Below are 22,346 nucleotides of genomic sequence, written 5' to 3'. Positions count from 1 at the left end.
ACACCTTGGGATTTTATGGAGCAAGAACTATTAATACAAACTGTATGCATGCTACCCTGATATGAGCTTTGGGGGAATTTTTAATGTATCTGCCTAATGTAGATACTTCTCACAGGGACATATCATGATGTATGTGCTTGTTTATTTTTGAAAATATTGTTCTGGTGTCTTCTGTTTTCAGAATCATTTCAAAATGCATTCCTTCTTACTTTGGATTTTGGCTCAGAAATTTAAGGTTTATTACGTAATATTCTTTGAGTTAAGGAAGGAAGACTCCCTTTACAGTGCTCCTCATAGGCTGGTAGGGGCCATTTCTTCACTTACAATGACAATGTATACAACAAACACCATGTTTACACGGGATGTTTGGAAGATTCATTGCTACTCCTATGCCTTCATTTCTTTTCCTCTGTAAGTCTTGAAGGAGACCTCTCTTCATCACTTCCTTGTACATGCTCACTCCTTTGGAGAATTATCTTAACATCCTAAGAGAAGAGATTCAAAGAGAAGTTACAACTCTTAATAAATGAATTAGAAGTAATGATTATTAATAATATGGGCTTCAATATGTGTCAGTGATTAAACAGTGAGTTTTTACTGTTTCCTTTGAGAAAATTGTTCTCTATTTAGTGTGAATCCTGCCTTGCAACTTACTAATTTTGCCAGTGGAAAGATATCAAAGATATTAGAGACTTCATTTCCCCATCTAGTAAGATCTAATAATAGAGTTGTCATATTAGATTAATTAGATAACATTTGTAAAAGCAACTACACAGTTTTTGTTTAGTTGCTAAGTCACGTCTAACTCCTTTGTGACCCCTGGACTGGAGCCCACCAGGCTCCTCTGTCCATGGGATTCTCCAGGCAAAAGTACTGGAGTGGGTTGCCATTTCCTTCTCCGACAATTACACAGAGTTTGGCACAAAACAGGCAAGGCAAAACATTATTTCCCTATTAATCAATAAAAAACAATATTCACCTTCTATTAAAGGAAAATTCTAATGCTAAATTAATCATGTTTACAGATTTGTAGAATTTTAGAACAGCAGATTATTTTGAGGCAGGGAATTATCGCCTTTCTTTTTTTTTTAATATTAGGGATAGAATTATCTGGGTTTTTTGTCCACTTAAAATATCCAACTATGCTACATTTTAAATCACAGATGTTTATAAAATAAATTTAAGATATTATCACAATGTATTAATAGAAGGGGTACTATTATGAGGGGAAAATGTAAGATTACATTTATTCAGTTTCCAGGTTTTTTTTTTTTTAGAGAACTCTTTAAGAATATGTTTCTTTACTTCAGAGCTGAGTTTCAAAAGTTTCTATTTGATTATAGTCATTTTACTCATGAAAACATGAGTTAGTTCAGCGTCTGAACAGAGCCCTGCTGAGTGACACCCACATGGCTGTATCAGTCACTGCCAGGAAACATAGTGAATCATTTTCTTGAAGGAGCTTGTTCTTTGAAAATATAGATCTCCCACAGCTTAAGGGCAATCTTGGGCAAGTTAAGTGAAAAAGAACAGCTGCTTGCCATTGACCTTTCTGGTCCTACCCTCCATAGTACTTACTGACAGGTCTTCTTTGCAGAGAATATTATTTGTAACAGCTATTGCTAACTGGTGACTATTTACTTCGGGATTAAGGAATGAGTTGACCTGTGATTATTTGACACTCCATAGCATGGGGGAAAATTATAAGCTCTAGATATTTCAATCAGTCTCGGCTAGATTTATAGCTGAAATCAAGGGCCATAATTTTAAGTAACAGTGGAGAAAAGGCTGAGAGTCTAGAAATGTTTGGCATGGGTGCTGTGAAAATGCAAAGCGCTGAAGCAGCCATTGTATTTTGTTATAAACGTAATGGAGGTGGTTGAAGTGTATCTTAAAGTCAGATACCTTGAAGACTGTGTCCCTTCCAGTTACATTTATATTTATAGGTACTTTGCCCTCACATAATCAGGACCTAACTCATTTGTTTCTAAGAAATTCTCCTGTGACATTCTGACTTTAACACTGAATAAAACCCTTAATATTAAGGCTATCTGCTGGATGTACAGGTTTTGTTAAAAGAGACTCACATTTATGCAGCATATGTGTGCATCACAAGAAACTACATTTGGTGAGTTGGTGCAGAAAATCCAACGTCCACTTACACTTGTAAATCTACTTATTGGAGGAAATTGACTTTCTTCACTAACCACCCACTGACAGTGTCCTCAATGATCTTGTTTCATTTAAGCAAAGCATTTTCTTAAGAATTTAGGAACATTCCTTGAAAATAATCTTTCATATAAAAATCGATGAAAGAAGAAGTTAAATAAATGAGCTTGAGTTGAATAACTATAAAATCCAAACAAAACATGGATCTTCTGAGTTGGAATTGACCACATGTGGATTCCTGGGACTTTGGTTCGGACCTCCTGTCATCATGACACGCTCCTCTCCAGTAAAAGTCTCCTTTCTTTCCAGAGAGCAGACACAGAATTCAGCAGATGAAATGCCAGCTTTTAGTTCATCTGTGTAAACTTTGCACTGTTCAGAAATATTTCTTATGCACTGCAACCACCAACAGGCCAGTGGTAATAATAATAGTAATAATAATTACTATGTAGTGTTAGTCACTCAGTCGTGTCTGACTCTTTGCGACCCCATGGGCTATAGCCTGCCAGGCTCCTCTGTCCATGGAATTCTCCAGGTAAGAATACTGGAGTGATCCAGGGGATCTTCCTGACCCAGGAATCAAACCAGGTCTCCTGCATTGAAGGCAAATTTTTTACCATCTGAGCCACCAGGGAAGCCGCTACTCTGTAGTGAGGGCTTTTTATCTGCCAAGCACGGAGCTGAGCACTTTGTATGGATTAAGTAATTTAATCTGTACAAGGACCTTGAGAGGCATGTTTGAGAATTAACCCTATTTTACAGATGAGGAAATCAAGGCACCATGGGGTCACTTGCCCAAGGTCACACAGTTAGTAGCTATGAACCCAATCAACATGGCTCCTGAGTCTGCTCTCCTAACCACAAAGCCTGGCCACCTCTCCACAAGAGCAAAAAATAAAACGTATCAAAATAATTACCCAAACTAGTTTTTTTCATATGTATTTTAAAATGTTTGCTAGTTCCAAACACGAATCTTGTAAACACAGAGCTGTTGGGTGACAACCTTTACTTCCCACTGTTTATAACAGCAAACAACATTTTAACCCGAAAAACCACACTCTAGTTTTTGCTCTACTTATCTTGAGAGATCTTCAAACAACATCACTGTGGTTAAAGTTCATTTTAAAAATGTGATCTATTTACTTGTACATGGATATCTGGAGCAAAAAAATTGATGACAGGATGAGAGTGTTAGTAACTGAGTCTTCAGAGATTTTTTTTTCTTTTCCTTTCTTCCTTTTCTTTATTTGCTTAGTAAAAATGAGAGCAGAGCATCTTACTGGAAAGGGAACCTCTTTCCTTTTCAAGCATCACATTTAGGTTTTTCAGGTCAAAGGCTCAACTCTCGTTGGAACGGTGCCCCAACTAGATTCTAGCAGGTGGTTCAATGTCCTCTCATCGGATTCCGGGGTGGAGCGACAGGGATGAGAGATGATGGACTAGGACGGGGGAGGGTTGAAGAAGCTGACTCGGCAGAAGCACTCTGGCAATGAAGGAACGAACCATCGGACAGCTAGACAGACTGACAAGCTCTCTTTCTACTATTAGGGTGCCAGGCGACATTCATGCTCTGAAGCTGGAGGTCGGAACAAGCTCCAGCTGCGGGGTGGGGGTGGAGGGAGGGGGTCGGGTGCTCTCAACCTGAGGGGTCTGTGCACCAAGCAGGATTTGGGGAACGTGCGGAGATCTTTTTGGTCATCAATGCATCAAGGTGCTCCCAGAATATACTGGGCAGCAGCTCAGAATGTCGGACGTTCTGCCATACCAGAAGCAGTCCTGTGCTATTCAAAATGCCAGGAGTATTTCAGCTGGGGTGCACGCTGATAAAACTCCTTCCTAAATAAGAGAAATGCACAAAGTAACAAGAACCCTGCTGACTCCAGCTTTCCCTGAGGATCAGAACCCATCTTCAGGGGATTGATCTTCGAAGGCAGTCAGTCATCTGTTGACGGATTTTTTCTTGAGGAACATGGCAGATAGAATCGTCTCTGCAAAAGTCAATAATAGTTAGACATTCTGGCCAGAGTAAAAATGTTCCCCAAATCATCCTGACTTTGCAGGGGGTTCTTCTCCCTTAATAGGAGGAAGTAATGGTGGCATCATTTTAGGGTCCTAGCTGTTGTTTGTAAGATAAGGTAAACCCTATTGCACATTATTCTAAGGAGTTGAAAATTATTTTGCTGGTTTAAAGTGGGGGGAGAGGGTTGTTCCCTGAAATGTGGAACAGAATGTGTAGGATGAAATGCAGTCTAAAGAGATGGGCTTCTGGAACCCACCTCACATAGGATGATGGTTGTCCAGAGGACAGAAAAGGCAGGGAGATCCCACAATTGGCAGACTGCCCCTCATCCTGCCTGTGACAACCATGCGCCCACCCACCCACCTCTCTCCACCCCTTTGTCTAGTTCTGATGTGTGCTTTTCCCACTAATTCCAGGGTGATACTGATTTATCCCATTCTCATCCTAAGTGGGGGAGAAAGCTGGTCTTTATGAGTGAAAGTAGGAGTGTAAGATGCTGAAAACGGACCCGTGACATATGAGTTTCACTGTGAAGAGTAAATGTTTGTGGGATGTATGAGTACGATTACTTGAATATTGCCAACCACATTTCCAAGTATTTTGGGCCTGTTTAAATAAAGAGACACAAATAATTTTACAAAGAAGATGGTTATATGTAGAGATACAATGATGTGATATGGTTAAGAGGGCTTCCCTGGTGGCTTAGTGGTAAAGAAATTGTCTGCCAACGCAGGAGACGTGCGGGTTTGATCCCTGGGTTGGGAAGATCCTCTGGGGAACCCACTCTAGTATTCTTGTCTGGGAAATCCCATGGGCAGAGGAGCCTGGCGGGCTACAGTCCATGGGATCACAAAAGAAAAGGACACGATTGAGCAACTAAGCAACAACAACAACAATGGTTAGAGACAAGGAAACACTTCAGTTCAGTTCAGTTGCTCAGTCGTGTCCAACTCTTTGCAACTCCATGGACTGCAGTACACCAGGCTTCCCTGTCCATCACCAACCCCTGGAGCTTGCTCAAACTCATGTCCATCAAGTCGGTGATGCCATCCAACCATCTCATCCTCTGTCATCCCCTTCTCCTCCTGCCTTCAACCTTTCCCAGCATCAGGCTCTTTTCTGATGAGTCAGCTCTTCGCATCAGGTGGCCAAAGTATTGGAGAATTCAGCTTCAGCATCAGTCCTTCCAATGAATATTCAGGACTGATTTCCTTTAGGATTGACTGGTTTGATCTCCTTGCAGTCCAAGGGACTCTCGAGAGTCTTCTCCAATACCACAGTTCAAAAGCATCAATTCTTCAGTGCTCAGCTTTAGATCACTTGCATCTTATCAAAGTGAAAGCGCTTTTATCAAAAACTCAGCTAACTCTCTGTAGTCCAATAAACAATTAGCAGGAGCCAAACAGGGAGACTGCATGCTGTTAAGTGTGTGAGGCTTCTGAGAAGGTTGTAGCAACCTGCCACACTCTGAAAGGTGGTCACCCCCAGCCTTCCGTAGCCCTTGCTGTTGGGGACCCGGCACTTGCCAGGTAGATGCACATTCAGCATGTGTGGTTGATGTGCGAGGTGATGGTGTGAGCTCTGAGCCCCAGCTCTTCTTCTCTTCCTTCCTTTATTCTGCTGACTTGGTCCAGCCTCTCTGGGTTTGGTCCTCAGTGTTTCCATCCTGAACAATTTCTCTGACGGAACCCTTATCCCTTCTTTCAGAAGCGCAGTCACTGCACGAGTTACAGCAACAATGTGTACCGTGATGAGAGTCTGGTGAATAAATCAGGGCTTGGCTGGGGATCAGAGTCTCCTTTGTTCTCTTGGGCAGGGGGATTCTATTCCCCATGCTCTTCAATCAGAGGCCAGGGTCATTCGATGGCTGGAATCATGCAGACCATGAATATAGCCACCCATCTAGTTTTACTGCCATCTACCTCCAGCCTTCTGTGGTAGACTCAAGGCCTCAGAGTCCTGGTGGGGCAGCTCTATGGTATTATCCCTAGTATTGGCGGTCCTATTGGTGGTACTAATCATATTACCCATATAGTGATAGTGCTAACTATCATGGTACCTGTGTACTGAAAGTCACCTCAACTCTGCCTGAACTCACTGCCCTTGCAGTATTGAGGGCTGGCCTTTTTGGCCTGATGCTGTTACCACCTTAGCTTCCCGAGACCCTGGTCTAGTCTAGTCCAGCTTCTTTCCTCCTTCTGTTCCTCCATGTTTGTGTTATCACACCAAGCCCTGAACCTGAATTCAACCACGTTAAGACAATCAAGAAAAATAGTCCTGATGAACCTATTTACAGGGAAGAAATGGATATGCAGACACAGAGAATGGACTTGTGGACACAGTGGGGGAAGGAGAGGGTAGGATAAATGGAGAAAGTAGCACTGACATAAGTACACTATCATGTGTAAAATAGATAACTAGTGGGAAGCTATTATATAACAGAGAGCCCAGCCTGGTGCTATCTGATGACTTAGAGGGGTGAGGGGGGAGGGAGGCCCACAAGGGAAGGGATGTACATACATATATATATGCATATATATTTATATATAATATATATATATAACAATGCACCATTTATAAAGCAATTACCCTCCAGTAAAAATAAAATAAAATTATAATGACAATTTTAAAAAAGACTGTATTAAGATCTTTGGGTAAGACTCACAGGGATCTTATAGTCTGGATAACTTGAAATCAGGTCTTGAATAAAAGGATGCTTCAGAAGAACAGCAACTTCAATTGGCTCGAGGTTCTTGGAACCTAGGTCCTGAAACACTTTTATGAAGTTCTTAAAAAGAAAAAAAAAATTAGTTAATTAAATCTATGATCCTGATGATGTTAAAAATTATTTTATTTACTAAAGGAATCATCATAATTTCTACACGTTGAGACATTTCAGGAGAAATTCTATGACCATTCACTCAAAATTGATGGAAATTTTCTTGGGTATAGGTTGTCCCTTTAATGAAAGAATCCAACCAACCTCTAAATATATGTTCTCTATCTTTTGGTGGCTGGCAAATCTGTTGGCGTCCAGTACTTCATTTCCTCCTCGGAACACTTGGAGTAATGTTCGCATGGAAATCATTTCTGTATTTGCATTTTCAGGGATTTCTTCTTCCTTTTCCTCCCCGTCCTCTTGTAATTCCCTTTCCTCACTCATAACATTGTCCTCGAGTTCAGGATATTCCTCAATGGGACTCATATCAGTAAAGGAAGAGGTCTGTGCAATTAAATAAAGAGAAGATGAAGTCTTTCCAGTAATAGAGATATTTAGAAAACACCAGTTTCATCCCAAAGTTTTTATGCCCCGAGATGGTAATGCCTACTGGCGTGCTGCAGTCCATGGTGTTGCAGAGAGCTGAACACGACTTAGCGACGGAGCAACAACCACAGACTAGCTAAACAAAGTCTAAAGATAGAATATGCTAGGCAATAAGACAAGTCTTTCTTCCTTCTCCGACTCAGAAACAACAGCAAGAAGAAGCAAAAGTGGTTACCAACTGGGAAGGGTGGGGGATGGATAAATTAGGAGTTTGTAATTAACATATGAATACATCATGTGTTTAACACATGAATATTTCTATAAAAATAGATAACGAATGTCCTTCTGTATACTCAATACTTTGTAATAACCTATGAGGGAAATGAATCTGAAAAATATATATGTATAAATAATTATATATGTAAAAATATATATGTATAACTGAATCACTTTGCTGTACACCTGAAACTAACACAGCATTGTAGATCAATTATACTTCAATAAAAAATAATAAAGTAAAAAGAATAAAAAGAAAAGAAGTAGAATATGCCGGCTGCACTGGAAATCATGTCGAAATTCTAGACCAGTTCTGCTGGAACTTGACAGAGGCCTCAGTGTGGGGTGAGTTTTATTTACTTTCATACATACTTTTGCTTATCACTCTTCCAGATACACTGTATGCACTCATGCTAAGTCCCCTCAGTCGCGTCCCATTCTTGGCGACCCTATGGACTGCAGCCCACCAGGCTCCCCTGTCCATGGGATTCTCCAGGCAGGAATACTGGAGTGAGTTGCCATTTCCTTCTCTAGGCAATCTTCTCCATCCAGGGATAGAACCCGCATCTCTCCTGCAGGCAGGTTCTTTACCACTAGTGCCACCTGGGAAGCCTCAGATACACTGTATTTCTCAATAAAAGAACACTGAAATGAATTGTGTGACTTCTGTCAAACTTTTACACATGAATCTATATTTTTGACAGGATTTGCTTTGGAAACTGCCTGCAGTCTAGAGGTGGTGGCGGGTTAATTTCCCAAGTTTGATAGATTCTGAGAAACTTTGAGAGCCTTTGTTTGGATACTGGATGTTAAACTCAATGAAGCATTCAGAAGGTAAAATAGAAAACATATTGAATACAGACAGATTGGGATTCATATTGTTGCTCTTTGAAACTTGGCCAAGAGCCATGAACTTAGACGCTGGCATTCGGAGCATGGGAAAGAGTAAATTGTTTCTAATGTAGTTTCTTATGTATCAAAAGCCTGAAAAATATTGCCTACCTTTTGACCCAGTAATTACTGATCTAGGAACTGATTCTAAAGAAATATTCATGTGCACCAAGACTTTTGTATACGGATGTTCATTCTGTGTTCAGCAAAAATAGAAAACCTATGATTCCAACAACAGGAAATGGTGACATCAAAGATAGTATCGGTCTGTGATGGAATGCTATGCTGCTGTGAGCATTTTAGCTTAGAAGGATACCGAATGACAGTGAAAGAACACTCATGGGATAAGTGCAAAAAGGGAACAAAACACAAATAATAAATATACCAGGCTCCTCATTTCCTTATATATCTAATACTTATTAATGAAAAAGAAGAGAAACCGATACATTCAAGAACTGACCGTAGTTACCTCTGATTAGTCAAACAGATGATTTACTTTTCTATTATAAATAGATTTGTATTTATAATATTTATTGTAATATGTGTGTGTGTGTTTCTGATGATGAGGTAATAGATATTCAATGATTTGCCATGAAAAAATGAGTGTTTTCCGAATGTTGACTAGCCCAATGTCATAGAACACCTGAGGGCTGGTTCTCCTTTATTTTGAGGAAGGAAAAATGCTAATTTAGGCTTAAAATTAGAAGATGGTGCCATTGCCTGTACATACTCAATTCAGTAGAAGCATTAAGTGCATAGATCATACACGTTCTTTCTAAATAGCCACTGAAGTCCCATGTGTTAAAAAACTATGCCATGGCACAGAATTAAGCCTCTGGTCATCATAAGCCCCTCTGAAGGATGTGTAGGGGCGGAGGATGGTGCAATGGAGACAGATTGCATTTGCCCTAGTTCTGTGTGGTCACCTTGCTTTAGCTGAGTTTCTGTATCCTTTGGTAAATTGGAAATTTAATCTAATATTTAAGTTCTTGGAACTGAGTATATCTATCTATCTAGTCTTCCTTGTTTATCTATCTACCTATTCAGTTAGCCTCTTCTCCATTTTAAACAATTGCAATATTGATTTACTTGGCAGAAATGTGAAACTGACTTTTTTGTTTCTACCTAGGAAGCTTGGGAATCATCACACTGGCTTCCCATCAATAATCCTCCGGAGAGACAGAACATTGAGTGTGGTGAAAAGAACACTGTTGAGACATAGAACATTTTGCTGATAGAATGAAGAATGAGTGAATTTCTATTCAGACAGAAACTGTGGGTGAGCTCATGATGAACTGGGATGGATGAGCAGGTGATATCAAAATTAAAGAGCAAGAACCTGGTCTCTCTTCACCATTTCTGGAACTAAAGAGGGCCCAACGTCTCAAAGGCTTGATATTGTCATCATGGGATAAATGGATTTTTTTTTTTAATTTTAGCCAAAAGATAACAAATTAAACATTTGAATGAAGAATGTCATTCAAATGGCATTATGTCATTAGGTCTTATTAGGTCAGAGGATACTTTATAAGCATTTGCTAGTTTTGTTCTCTAGGGGGTTGGACAGAATAGATTTAGTGGTTCAGTGGGAAGGGAGGGAGTGGAGGGAGGCTGAGATCAGGACGGAAGGAGCCAGCTCAGCCTCCTGGCGGGACTGCAGGGTGTGCACGGGAGGGGGCGCTCTCAGCAGACCTCAATTGTGGCTGTGGATGTATGGACAAAACCAGGCATGACGGTTTGGAGAAAAGCCAGGGCTTCTGAATGAGCAATTATTAGAGGCATCAAAACTCTGTGTGAGTCACATTATTTTCTAAGCAGCAGGCAGACTGTGGGGCTGGCAAACACTTTGTCACACTCTCAGAGGCAGCCCTTGAGGACTCCCAGCAACATGTCCCTGGAATGGTGCCTGAGTGTGCATTTCTACCATTCAATCTGTTTAGTTCCCCACATCTCAGAGGCAGAACAGGTCAGTCCTCCAGACTGATGTGAACAAAGCATCAAAGAATGGGAGGAACATTTAAGTTATTTGAACCCCAAGGCCTCAACCGACCTGTCAAGATGCTTTAACAAGACTCTCAAAACGTGGGCGGTTCAAGCTCATAATTTACTAAATTCCAATATCATAACACCGAATCCCACAGGCCAGGATGAACAAACATCAACTTCTTTGATGTTTCACATTGACTAATGCCTGCTCATGAGTGCTTGGCTCTCGAGCTTCTTTTAAATTACCCAAAGAAGCTGTGGATTTAAATAGGAGGTCTGTGCCAGTGTGTAAGGAAGAATAGAGTGAGGAAGAATGAAACATCGGGGAAATTTCCAGTTGTTTATTTGGAAAGCAGAAACCGAGATCTGATTAAATGTCTTGGGAGTGAACACAGACCTGTTAGAGGTATTGTTTCTGAGCAGGCTCATTTTAACTTCCTGGGATCAGGTTGCCCAGGAAACTAGAACACAGTTGGAAAGGGCACAGAGAGGCAGCAGGATAATTGGAGGCAGGATGGTGAGAGCTAGGAGGAGGCAGGAATGGGGGAGCCGGTGGGTCCTGTATGTCAAAGGCTCCTACGCTTCACTCCCAGCCAGGAGCAGGCTTGTGTGTGTAGTGTGTGACAGACCTGCCCCCACTCTGGTTTCTTTGCTGCTGTGCAGTGGTTGTGGGAAAATTCTTGCCCAGTGTCCTTGGACTTTAAAAGAGCTCTTGAGAGAAGTAACCCAGGGAGCTGCTTCCTGGGAGAGCACTAGTCCAGGGTGTCGAGGCCAGAAGGGATGTAGCCTCTTACAGTGCTGGAGCTAGCTGGCCTGGCTGCTACCCACCCAGACAGCTGTCTGTTGCTATGGCAACCGTTCTAGCACAGGCTGCCTTCTCCTGGTTTTTCTGGTGATTCAGTGCAGCCTCCAAACCTGCTGTTGCCTCTGCTTCTGGAATGTCTGCTCTCCTCCTCCCTACCTTAAGAGATGGGAGTCCACCCCTTCCTTCTCTCTTCCTCTCTTCCTTCCCTTTTACCAGTACTCATGGAGCACTTGTTATGTGCATTGCTGAGCGCTTGCTCCTTTAGAGGACATGAAGAGGGGTAACAAGTTGTTTCCAGCGCACAGTAGAAATAACAGCGGTAGGAGTCAATAGATAAAGCCCCCGCTGCTTGCATTACTAGTCCTCCTTCCCTCCTGTGCTCTCTACAGTCTGTTCTATATGGGCGTACATTTTAAATGAAAGAACCCTGCTCCAGTGCCTTCTTGTCCCATCTCTTGGCACAGCCAAAGCCAAGGCCCCTCCAGGGGTCCTCCGAGCCTTCTCCTCATCACTGTCCTTTCCTGCTGCTCTCCTCCAGCTCAGTGCTCTGCAAGTGCTGACTTGCGGTTCTTTGGGATACACCAGGCACGGCCCCACATGAGGTCTTTTGCATCTACTGCAGTCTTCATTTAAATGCTCTTCCTCCAGAGGTCTATCTGCAAGCCTCTCTCCCTCAACTCTCTGGGCCTTTGCCTATATGTCTTTTCACAGAGACACCTTCTGTGACGACCCTATTTAACACTGCAACTCCTTCCCAGACTCTTGCATTTTTCCCTATCTTCTTTTTCATCTGTGGCATTCATCACCATTTGATTTAGTCTTCACTTTACTTGCTTTATCCCCAGGTCAAGGGTAGTTCCCATGTCACCAAGGTAGTGGATAAGTAATTGAGTAAATGCCTGGGTGCATGGGATGATTCTCAGTTTCGCCAGATAAGATCTGGATATAAACGGGGCTCGGGTGAGGGAGTGCTCAGTGTGTCTGGGGGAGCTTCATGAATGAGCTGGTGTAGGAAATGGGCCTTGGATACTGGAGAGGCCTTGAACCTTTCAAGATGAGCTGGCAGGTGCTCCAGGTGGAGGTAACAGCAAGAGCAAAGACACAGAGGGGGCGAAAAAGAAGGCAAAGACCCCTCTTTGGATCAGTAAGGCCCCATGCTAATCTGTCTTTTATTCTGTGTTCCCTCCATGTTTGGGCCATCATTCCCTCATCCTCCCATTCTTTCTTGTATAGTGAAAGTGAAAGTGTCAGTCACTCAGTTGTGTCCTCTGTCCATGAGATCTTGCAGGTAAGAATACTGGAGTGGGTAGCCATTTCCTTCTCCAAGGGATTTTCCCAATCTAGGAATTGAACCCAGGTCTCCTGCATTGCAGGGAAATTCTTTATAGTCTGAGCCACGAGGGAAGCTCTGTATGGACAGGGGCAGCTGGATTTGTTACCCTTGCAGATCACAGGACTACACAAAGGGTATAATTTACAAAGCTAATAATGAGTTAATTGATTGTTCCACTCAATGAAATCTGTTTACTGAGCTCTGTAGCAGTAATTCAGGTTCAGGAATGCAGAACAAGACCCTTCCCTGACCACCGGGGGCCCAGAGTCCAGAATAGAAGCTGACCATGTAAAGCAGTTATCTGTGAGGGTTACTGTGAGGGGGGAAGTGCAGGGAGCTATGGGAACACAGGCAGGCTGCTGCCACCACTCCAGGTCAGGGAAGGTCTCCTAGAGTACAGACATTTCGTTGAGATCTCAAGGTGGGTCATGATCCATGCCAGAGATGGGTGAAGGAGGCCCAACCCATACAGAAATGCAGAAACACCCCTGTGTGTGTGTGTGCTAAGTCATTTCAGTCATGTCCAACTCTTTGTGAGCCCATGGACTGTAGCCTGCCATGCTCCTCTGTCCGTGGGATTTCCCAGACAAAAATACTGGAATGGGTTGTCATTTCCTCCTCCAGGGGATCTTCCCAGGGATCAAATCCACAGCATCTCTGTCTCTTATGTCTCCTGCATTGGCTGGCAGGTTCTGTATCACTAGCACCACCCGGAAGCCCTGGGAAAGTGGCAAAAGCAGTCCCAAGTGAAGGCAGACTGCATCTGGCTCGTCATTTATTTGGGAAAATGTAAGTCATCCTCCTATGGTCTAGGAAGACAGCATTCTCAAGTGCGAATAACAATAACTCCTTGCTGAACTTTGCGTTGTTGAGTCAGTGTTAATGCTGCATTTATAGAGCGTTGGGGTGAAGAGCCCTGAACTGTCAACTTCCTAGACAATAGCCTGACCTCACCCGGGTCCTGATAGAAGGGCTAGGACGTCCTCCTGGCCATCTGCTCAGGGCTGACATTTGGGAATGAGAGGGTCTCTGTCTTTCGGGATGTGGAAGCTATCACAGGAGGGTCCCATTTTTTTCTCAGAGAACCCAGCATATTTTATGTATGAAAGGAAAAAAATTGCGGCTGGGATATCTGAGGAGTCTGGATGCGCAGTATCTCTCTGCCCTCTGTGTCCACAAAGAAGAACTAAAAAGTAAGACCAGCGGGCACCTCATAAGTGTATTAGTTAGTACCCTGTTCTGAGACTTTTCTACCCCTGTGCCACACCCCCCCCCCCCACAAAGCCAGGGAATGTTAACCCTTTATAAATCTATGGTGGGATGTGAGGTTTTATTGGACATTAAGGTTTTCTGTCCCTGGAGGCAGGTGACACAAATTGCCTGTGCATCTTAGGTAGCCAGATTTGGACCTGAAACTCTATCAAGTGTTACAAATCTGTGGTATATGTTCGAAGCTGGAACTTGTTTTACGTAGAATTTCCACACAGTGTGACAAACAGCCTGGATTGATACCTGGTTTGTTCTCATTTATCAGGATTAGAACTTCATGCAAAATAAAGATTGTCCCTTACAGAGCAATTTTGGTTCCACCGAGAAACTTTGAGCAAATTTTGGATTTTACTACCAAAGCATTTTTTGGAGAGTTGGCCCCAAGTTCTTAATCCAACTGAGTATGGCCAAGTCCATCGAAGACCTAGTAACCCATTGTGGGAGGAAAAGTTCAGGATCTTCTGGGATCCCCTCCAGACCCCAATGCTAGTCCATTTCTGGAACACAATTACCTTTTCTGCAACAGGAGGAAGCATTTCAATTGGCTGGAAGACATGAGTCCCAATGGCCACGCTAAGGGCCCTGTAGACCCCTTCTGTACTGTCTGGATGGCAAGCAAAATAAAGCAGCATCTGTGTGTAATCAAGCTGGGGTGGATCCTTCTCACAGTCAGCAAACAACCTAAAGAAAAACTGTCACACAAAAAGAATTTCAGCCAGAGAGAAAATGCAGACAATCAGGTAGATTGGATAGTGGATGCACAGGCAATGAAGAATCTCTCTAGGAGTTTTGGAATAAGGTCATTTTCTGAGGACTGAATTACTAAAACTAACATGTAATGAATGGTATTAACTGAAAAGTAAGCTAAATATGAAAAAAAAGTGGAGCTGTAAAAATTCTGATGTTCTAATGAGGTGGATGAACCTAGAGCCTATTAGAATGAAGTAAGTCAGAAAGAGGAAGACAAATATTCGTGTGTGTGTGTGTGTATGTGTGTGTGTGTGTGTGTATATATATATATTATATATGGAATCTAGAAAGACAGTTCTGACGATCCTATGTGCAGGGCAGCAAAGGAGACACAAGCATAAAGAACAGACTTTTGGACACAGTGGGGGAAGGACAGGGTGGGATGATTTGAGAGAATAGCATTGAAGCATACACATTACCATATGTAAAATAGATAGCCAGTGGGAGTTTGCTGTATGACACAGGGAACCCAAAGCCGGTGCTGTGACAACCTAGAGGGGTGGGAGGGAGAGGGAGGTAGGAGGGGGGTATAAGAGGGAGGGGACATATATATAACTATGGCCGTTTCATGTTGATGTATGGCAAAAACCATCACAATATTGTAAAGTAATTATCCTAAAATTTTTTAAAGAAGATTGCAGAAAGAAAAAAAAATTTCTTTAGACTGGCTAAGAAATGCTATACAAACTCATTTTGAATAAATAAAATAATACTAAAAAATTCTGATGTTAAAGAAGATTGTATGCTCATCAATGGTTCCAACATACTTAGGAATGAATGTGCTAATTAATAGGGCTTCCCGGTTCGATTTCGAAATCAGGAAGATCCGCTGGAGAAGGGATAGGCTATCCACTCCAGTATTCTTGGGCTTCCCTTGTGGCTCAGCTGGTAAAGAATCCGCCTGAAATGCGGGAGACCTGGGTTCGGCTCCTGGGTTGGGAAGATCCCCTGGAGAAGCTAAAGGCTACCCACTCCAGTATTCCGGCCTAAAGAATTGTATAGTCCATGGGGTCACAAAGAGTAGGACACAACTGAGCAACTTTCACTTTCACTTTCACCCAGGTGGCTTAGTGGTAAAGAATCCATCTACCAATGCAGGAGACACAAGAGATGAGGGTTTGATCCCTGGGTTAGGAAGATCCCTTGGAGTAGGAAACGGCAACCCACTCCAGCATTCTTGCCATGGAGAATCTCATGGACAGAGGAGCCTGGTGAGCTACAGCCCATGGGCTTGAAAAGTCAGAAAAGACATATGTGCTAATTAAAGTGGTGCATATTAGGTAGAAAAAGAGAGCAAGGACCCTTTTGTCCATCCCCAACTCCATCCTGACACACTGGCCCTGACTCCCAATCATGAAGCTTCTGCTATATCCTTCTCTGTGGGAAGTGGGGAGAGCGGAGGGTGCAATGCTCAAACCCACTGAGACTTCAGCCATTAGCCTCCTTATTTCAGCCACTTGACTCTGAACTCCCTAATCTGTTGATGTAATGTGACTCCATCCAGTGCAGACTCCACACAGGAAGAGTGTGCTCATTGCTGAATACCAGCTTTTTCAGCAAGTCTCTCCTACATCCTGAATGACTGAGCTTCCAGTCAGCTCTGGATGCATTGTCTCCTGCATTTGACAGCATGCAGAGTTGGTGCTTGGGGATCTAATATCATCCTCTGGGGCCTGGCAAAGCCCAGGTCAAACCCTGGGACACACAGGCCACACCTAAGTACCTACGGATTTCTGCTCCAGGAGGCAACTGGCTCTTTTTAAACATGTGTGTTTAGTGACCTTTATAAAATGTAGACTCTAATTAAGTAGGTGGTTCTGGATGTTTGCAGGAGACCCCGGTTCAATTCCTGGGTTGGGAAGATCCCCTAGAGAAGGGATAGGCTACCTACTCCAGTATTCTTGGGCTTCCCTTGTGGTTCAGCTGGGAAAGAGTCTGCCTGCAATGTGGGAGATCTGGGTTCGATCCCTGGGTTGGGAAGATCCCCTGGAGAAGAAAAAGCCTACCCACTCTAGTATTCTGGCCTGGAGAATTACATGGACTGCATAGTCCATGGGGTCGCAAAGAGTCAGACACAACTGAGTGACTTTCATACTTTCTTTCTTTCTTTTCTGGATGTTTCGTAGATAGCCTAAGTTTCTTCATGTTTAGCAAGCTCCTAGGCGATTCCAAAACTGCTGGTTCTGACCTACATTTTGAGAAGTAAGTGTCTAGATCTAGAGATAGAATGTCATTCTTTAAAAAAATTTTTTTAATTGGAGTATAATTGCTTTACAACATTGTGTTAGTTTCTTCTGTACAACAATGTGAGTCAGCTATATGCCCTTCCTCTTGAGCCTCCCTCCCACCCCTCCATCCCACTCCTCTAGGTCATCACAGAGCATCAAGCTGAGCTCCCTATACTACACAGCAGCTTCGCACTAGCTATCTGTTTTACACATCATGTCATTCTTTATTACTAGCAATCCTTACAACTACTAGCAAATTCAATTAGACATCCATGACGAATTGGAAAAATAAATTCCTGATATTTGACAAATCTAATACAAAGTTAAATAAAAATAACTTTAATAGGAAAACACTAAAGCCTAAAGCATAACACAAACTAAACTTCATAGCATAAACTAAAATTATGCTATGAAGCAGAAAAGAACTTTTTAGGTCAATGGGGTCTGCAAGCTCAATCAGTCAGTCATACCTTAATCAAAAGTTTACTGAGTATTTGCTGTAAGCAGGCACAGAGCCATGCCCAGATGGTCAGGCAGCCTTAGATTTTTCAAGAGTCATGATCCAGCTTTTGGGTTCCTTCAGGACCTTGTATTTATTTCCTCTTCCAACTTGTCATTGGAAGTCCTCAGGGATTTCCAGCAGGACATGGGGTAGAAGGATGTTGATACCAATAGATAACCATGGCATTGTCCTTTCATGATTATCTTCCATTTCTTTCATATGAATCCTTGACTTTTAGTATTATTTCCACTGAAATGCTCTTGAAAATGCTATGTAGGTGCAACACATTATTTCTATTATCAAAGAGGCTGAATATGATATATTGAAGGAAGATGTGAAAAAATAAAGTGAACTGATACATGAACTCCTCTAATTACACAGGCTTGATTTTAAATCAGTGGATGAGACATCTAAAAAAGGTAAGGCCTGCTATATTCTTAAGATTATTTAAAATGTTGTTATGGAAAGAATTCTAAGAAGGCTTTGAAGTTTCCCACCCCCTGGAGTACCCCCTTGAATACATATCTTGTATAATCCCTTCCCCTTGAGTGTGAGGGATTTTAAATGTGATGAGAAAGTCTTTCCCAGGAGTAAAGGCAAAGAGATTCTGCAGACAATTAAGGTACTTAATCAGTGGGCTTTGAGTTAATCAAAAGAGACCCCAAACTTGGGCCCTGATTTAATCAAGTGAGGCGTTTTAAAAAGGTCTCTTTTTAAGGAAGGTCTTAAGGAAGAGATTAGAGATTTGAAGCCAGTGAGATGCTCTCCTGCTGGTGAAGAAGCAAATCTCAAACTGTAAAAAGGCCATGTGGCAGGGAACAACAGGCAGCCTCTTGGAGCTGCAGTTCTCAGTCCTACAAGATAATTCTGCCAGTAGCCAGTCCTGGAACCAATCAACCCTGTGTTTTGACTGTAGAACTACCAAGGCTTCCTAAAGGATTGGATGCGAGATTTTGAAAAAAAAAAAAAAGGAAAAGAACTGGGGATGACTTCTAGGGTTTTGGCCTGACCAATCAGAAGGTCAGAATGTCCACTGACCAAGATGGAGAGGTCTCTAGGTGAAGACAGGGCAGTAGGGGGGTGGAGATGGGAGGTCAGGGACTCAGACTTGGATGCAGTAAGTTTGAAATGTCTACTAGAACATCCAAGTGGAGATGTCCAATAAGCAGCTATGTTTAGGAGTCTAATGTTTGGGAGAGAGGTTTGGGGTTGAAATAAACTCTTGGGATTTGTTAGCAAATAAATAGTATTCAAAGCACAAGCCTGGCTTCAACAAATGGTAATAGTCCAAGGTCCACTGAAGGGGGGAATGGAAGACTACTTCAGTATTTCTGAACCCCATAAACAGTAGGAAAAGGCAAATGACACCAGAAAATGAACCCCCCAGGTTGGTAGGTGTCCAATATGCTTCTGGGGAAGAGAGGAGAAATAGCTTCAGAAAGAATGAAGAGGCTGGACCGAAGTGGAAATGACGCCCAGTTGTGGATGTGTTAGGTGGTGAAAAAAAAGTGATGCTGTAAAGAACGATATTACATAGGAAACTGGAATGTAGGTCTATTGTAAATTCCAAGGTAAACTGGAAGTGGTCAGAGATGGCAAGAGTGAACATTGACATTTTAGGAGTCAGTGAACTAAAATGGATGGGAATGGATGAATTTAATTCAGATGATCATTATATCTACTACTGTGGGCAAGAATCCCTTAGAAGAAATGGAGCTGCCCTCATAATCAACAAAAGAGTCCCAAATGCAGTACTTAGGTGCAATCTCAAAAATGACAGAATGATCTTGGTTCATTTCCAAGGCAAACTGTTCAACATCACAGTAATCCAAGTCTATGCCCGAAACACTGATGCTGAAGAAGCTGAAGTTGACCGGATTCTATGAAGACCTACAAGACCTTCTAGAACTAACACCAAAAAAAAGATATTTTTTTCATCAGAGGGGATTGGAATACAAAAATAGAAAGTCAAGAGATACTTGGAGTAACAGGTTAAGTTTGGCCTTGGAGTACAAAATGAAGTAGGCCAAAGGCTAACAGTTTTGCCAAGACAATGCACTGGTCATAGCAAACACCCTCCTTCAACAATCCAAGAGACAACTCTACTCATGGACATCATCCAATGGTCGATACTAAAAACAGATTGATTGCGTTCTTTGTAGCCGAAGATGGAGAAGCTCTATACAGTCAGCAGAAACAAGACCTAGAGCTCACTGTGGTGAGCCATCAGCTTCAGCAAGATCATCAGCTTCTCATGATGGAAGATGTGGAGAAGAGATTATGACCAAAAAATGTGTGAATTTGAGTATGATGAAATTAAATTGCCTTTTCTCGGGATATCCCTATAGATTTTTTAAAATACTTGGCATTGTGTAGCCAGCTGGGAAGCCAGGCCATGGCTGAACCTCATCAGTTATAAGGAAGTGCACTGTCACTGTCAGGAGACAATGGTGTGACTGCAACACAGACGCATCTCGGGGATCCTTTTTTGGATGTAAAGAGACCTTTTACCCAGTGCCTGGGACTCTGAGGTCATCCGAACTCATGGACAGTGGTAATGACCTATCTCCAGCAGCCCTGCCAGTCCTGGATCATAGAGAATACAGGTGACAAAGCAGGAGAGCTGGGTGTGGCCCTATGTAGGCCAAGCCCTCTTCTTAAGCCCTCTTAAGAGGATGCAGAGGCCCTGGCAGGTGAAAGAACCTACAGGTCAAGGTCCTACAGGCATTCCTGGAAGAACTGGAACAGAGCCCAGGGATCCTGACCCTTAGAATTCCTCTTTACGGGATGTTTTCCCCCAATTTGGTCTTTACTATTCTAATAATGGCCAAAAAGTAAACTTATATATTGTTTTATGTTTTCCCTTTGCACAACTTGTTTAGGATGTTAACCATTAAGCGTTGTTTCACCATGTAGGGTTAGTGTGGTTAGCTTCTGTTTAGTTGACGCTTACATAGGGCTTACTGTGTGCTGATCGCTGTTCTAAAAGGACCACACATATGAACTCATGCTGTACAACAACCCCAGCAGCAAAGGATGAAAATAAAACCACAGCACAGAGAGGTTAGGTAACTCCATCAAGACCTCACAGCTTGTCAGCCATGGCATCTGTGCTTTTAGTCCCAGTTGAAGGGTGTTGAGATTTATGTAATGTTGAGCATCCAGTCTGTGGGACAGAGAGGCATGGAAAATTCCACTCCCTTCTGTCCTCTGGACACTGCACACACACTCTTACACACATCTGCCAGCCATCCTTTGCCCCATTATTGCTCAGCCGCTAAGTCACGTCTGATTCTTTGCGACCCCATGGACAGCAGCATACCAGGCTTCCCTGTTCTTCACCAAGTTTGCTCAGACTCATTGTCCATTCAGTCAGTGATGCTCTTTACCATCTCATCCTCTTTGTCCCTTTTTCCTCCTGCCCACACTCTTTCCCAGCATCAGGGTCTTTTCCAATGAATCTGCCCCATAGAGCATATCTTTCTCAGACTTTGTGGTCTTGCCTCTACCCTCCCCTGCACACTTTGTTCCAGCAGTTTGGGCAGCAGCAGATGGGAACCATACCCCTCCTTGGTACCCAGAGGCCTCTCTGGCTTCCCTGTCTTGCAGTCCTCAGGGCTGACCAGCATAGGCTGCCTCCTGCTTTCAGCATCTCCGTGAGCAACTGAAAAGTTCTGCTGTGATGGACATTTCTAACAACTTCTCTCAGAAAAGGAAAGCGCTTTGTACTTGACATCCTATTCAGACTACTGGCCCCTTCCCACAGAATGAAGAATGTATTTATATATAGATACGCTTTCCAAAGCTTTACAGGAGAATTGAACTCAGTCCTCCGGTTATAAAACAATCAACAACAACCAAAACAAAAAGCTGCTCCCAAACTGCCAGCCTCATGCTCTGAACTTTTTTGGTAAATCCCTGACCCCTTTCTTTCACCTGCTCTCCTGCTAGCATCTACCAGAGATGCTTGAAATATGCGTCCAATGGAAGAGAATTGCTCACTTTTATGTTACAAGTCATGTTCCATTTTGCATTGCAAGTTTACATTAATGGCTGGCTGAATTGATTAATCAATACACATAGCTTGCTGTCATGTCTAAATCTACCATTCAATGTTTCTCATATCTTATCAAACTTGATTGTGTTGGATATAATTTCATATTTTTAACATTTATACTGAAGTCAGAATAGTTTTCAGATTTTAAGATCTTATATACTATTGTGGCCTCAGGGATAGAAGCTAATAATAGAGGTTAACAGCCAAAGTGTTCATTTAGGTTTTTCCATAACATGATATGAAAAACCCAAATGAATTTTTTGGCCAACCCAATAATGATGATAATATTTTTGATGATAATAATAATCTGATGAGTATGCAAACTCTTGGAATGTTATATGAGTTAGTCAAAATCAAAGAGAAATGAACAAAGGCATATATTGGTAAAAGGCAGTTCTTATATCCAAAGCTTTTACAGTTGTAAGGATCTTTAGTGAAGAATATGCTCAGTAACAGCTGTTTTGCTAGATAAGAAAAGTGAAGCCCAGAGAGCTTAAGGATATTGTCCAAGATCACACAGGGAGTTAACAGGAGGACTGTTTAAGATTTTGACCCCTGCCTCCTCTCCAGACTCCTCTGTACTGCTGCCTTGTACCCAGTTGCTCAGTCTTGTTTGACTCTTTGTGACCCCATGGACTGTAGCCCACCAGGCTCCCCTGTCCATGGAATTTTCCAGGCAAGAATACTGGAGTGGGTTGGGCATTTCCTTCTACAGGGGATCTTTCCGACCCAGGGATTGAACCTGAGTCTCTTGTGTCTCCTGCATTGGCAGGCAGATTCTTAATCACTAGTGCC

General features: G+C 42.5%; 1 protein-coding gene across 5 annotated transcripts in view; it reads right to left on the bottom strand.

Moving 5' to 3' along the window:
* Positions 1 to 215: 215 nt before the first annotated feature.
* Positions 216 to 22,346, bottom strand: part of SPEF2 (sperm flagellar and cilia associated 2) — a 188,520-nt gene continuing 166,389 nt past the window's right edge. For all 5 annotated transcript variants that reach the window (XM_081520872.1, XM_081520873.1, XM_081520875.1 and 2 more), the window contains 4 exons: positions 14,527 to 14,706; positions 7,173 to 7,412; positions 6,855 to 6,977; positions 216 to 485 (listed from right to left, as the gene is read on the bottom strand). In XM_081520872.1, the coding sequence (XP_081376998.1) occupies positions 396 to 485; positions 6,855 to 6,977; positions 7,173 to 7,412; positions 14,527 to 14,706 (633 nt within the window). In that variant the 3' untranslated portion in view covers positions 216 to 395. The remainder of the gene's footprint in view (positions 486 to 6,854; positions 6,978 to 7,172; positions 7,413 to 14,526; positions 14,707 to 22,346) is intronic.

This window comes from Giraffa tippelskirchi, chromosome 8 (genome assembly GCF_054371585.1).
Source record: "Giraffa tippelskirchi isolate mGirTip1 chromosome 8, T2T-mGirTip1v1.2.pri, whole genome shotgun sequence".
Classification (NCBI taxonomy): Eukaryota; Metazoa; Chordata; class Mammalia; order Artiodactyla; family Giraffidae; genus Giraffa; species Giraffa tippelskirchi.
The sequence above is the reverse complement of the archived record's forward strand: the minus strand, read 5'-3'. Positions and strand labels throughout refer to the sequence as shown.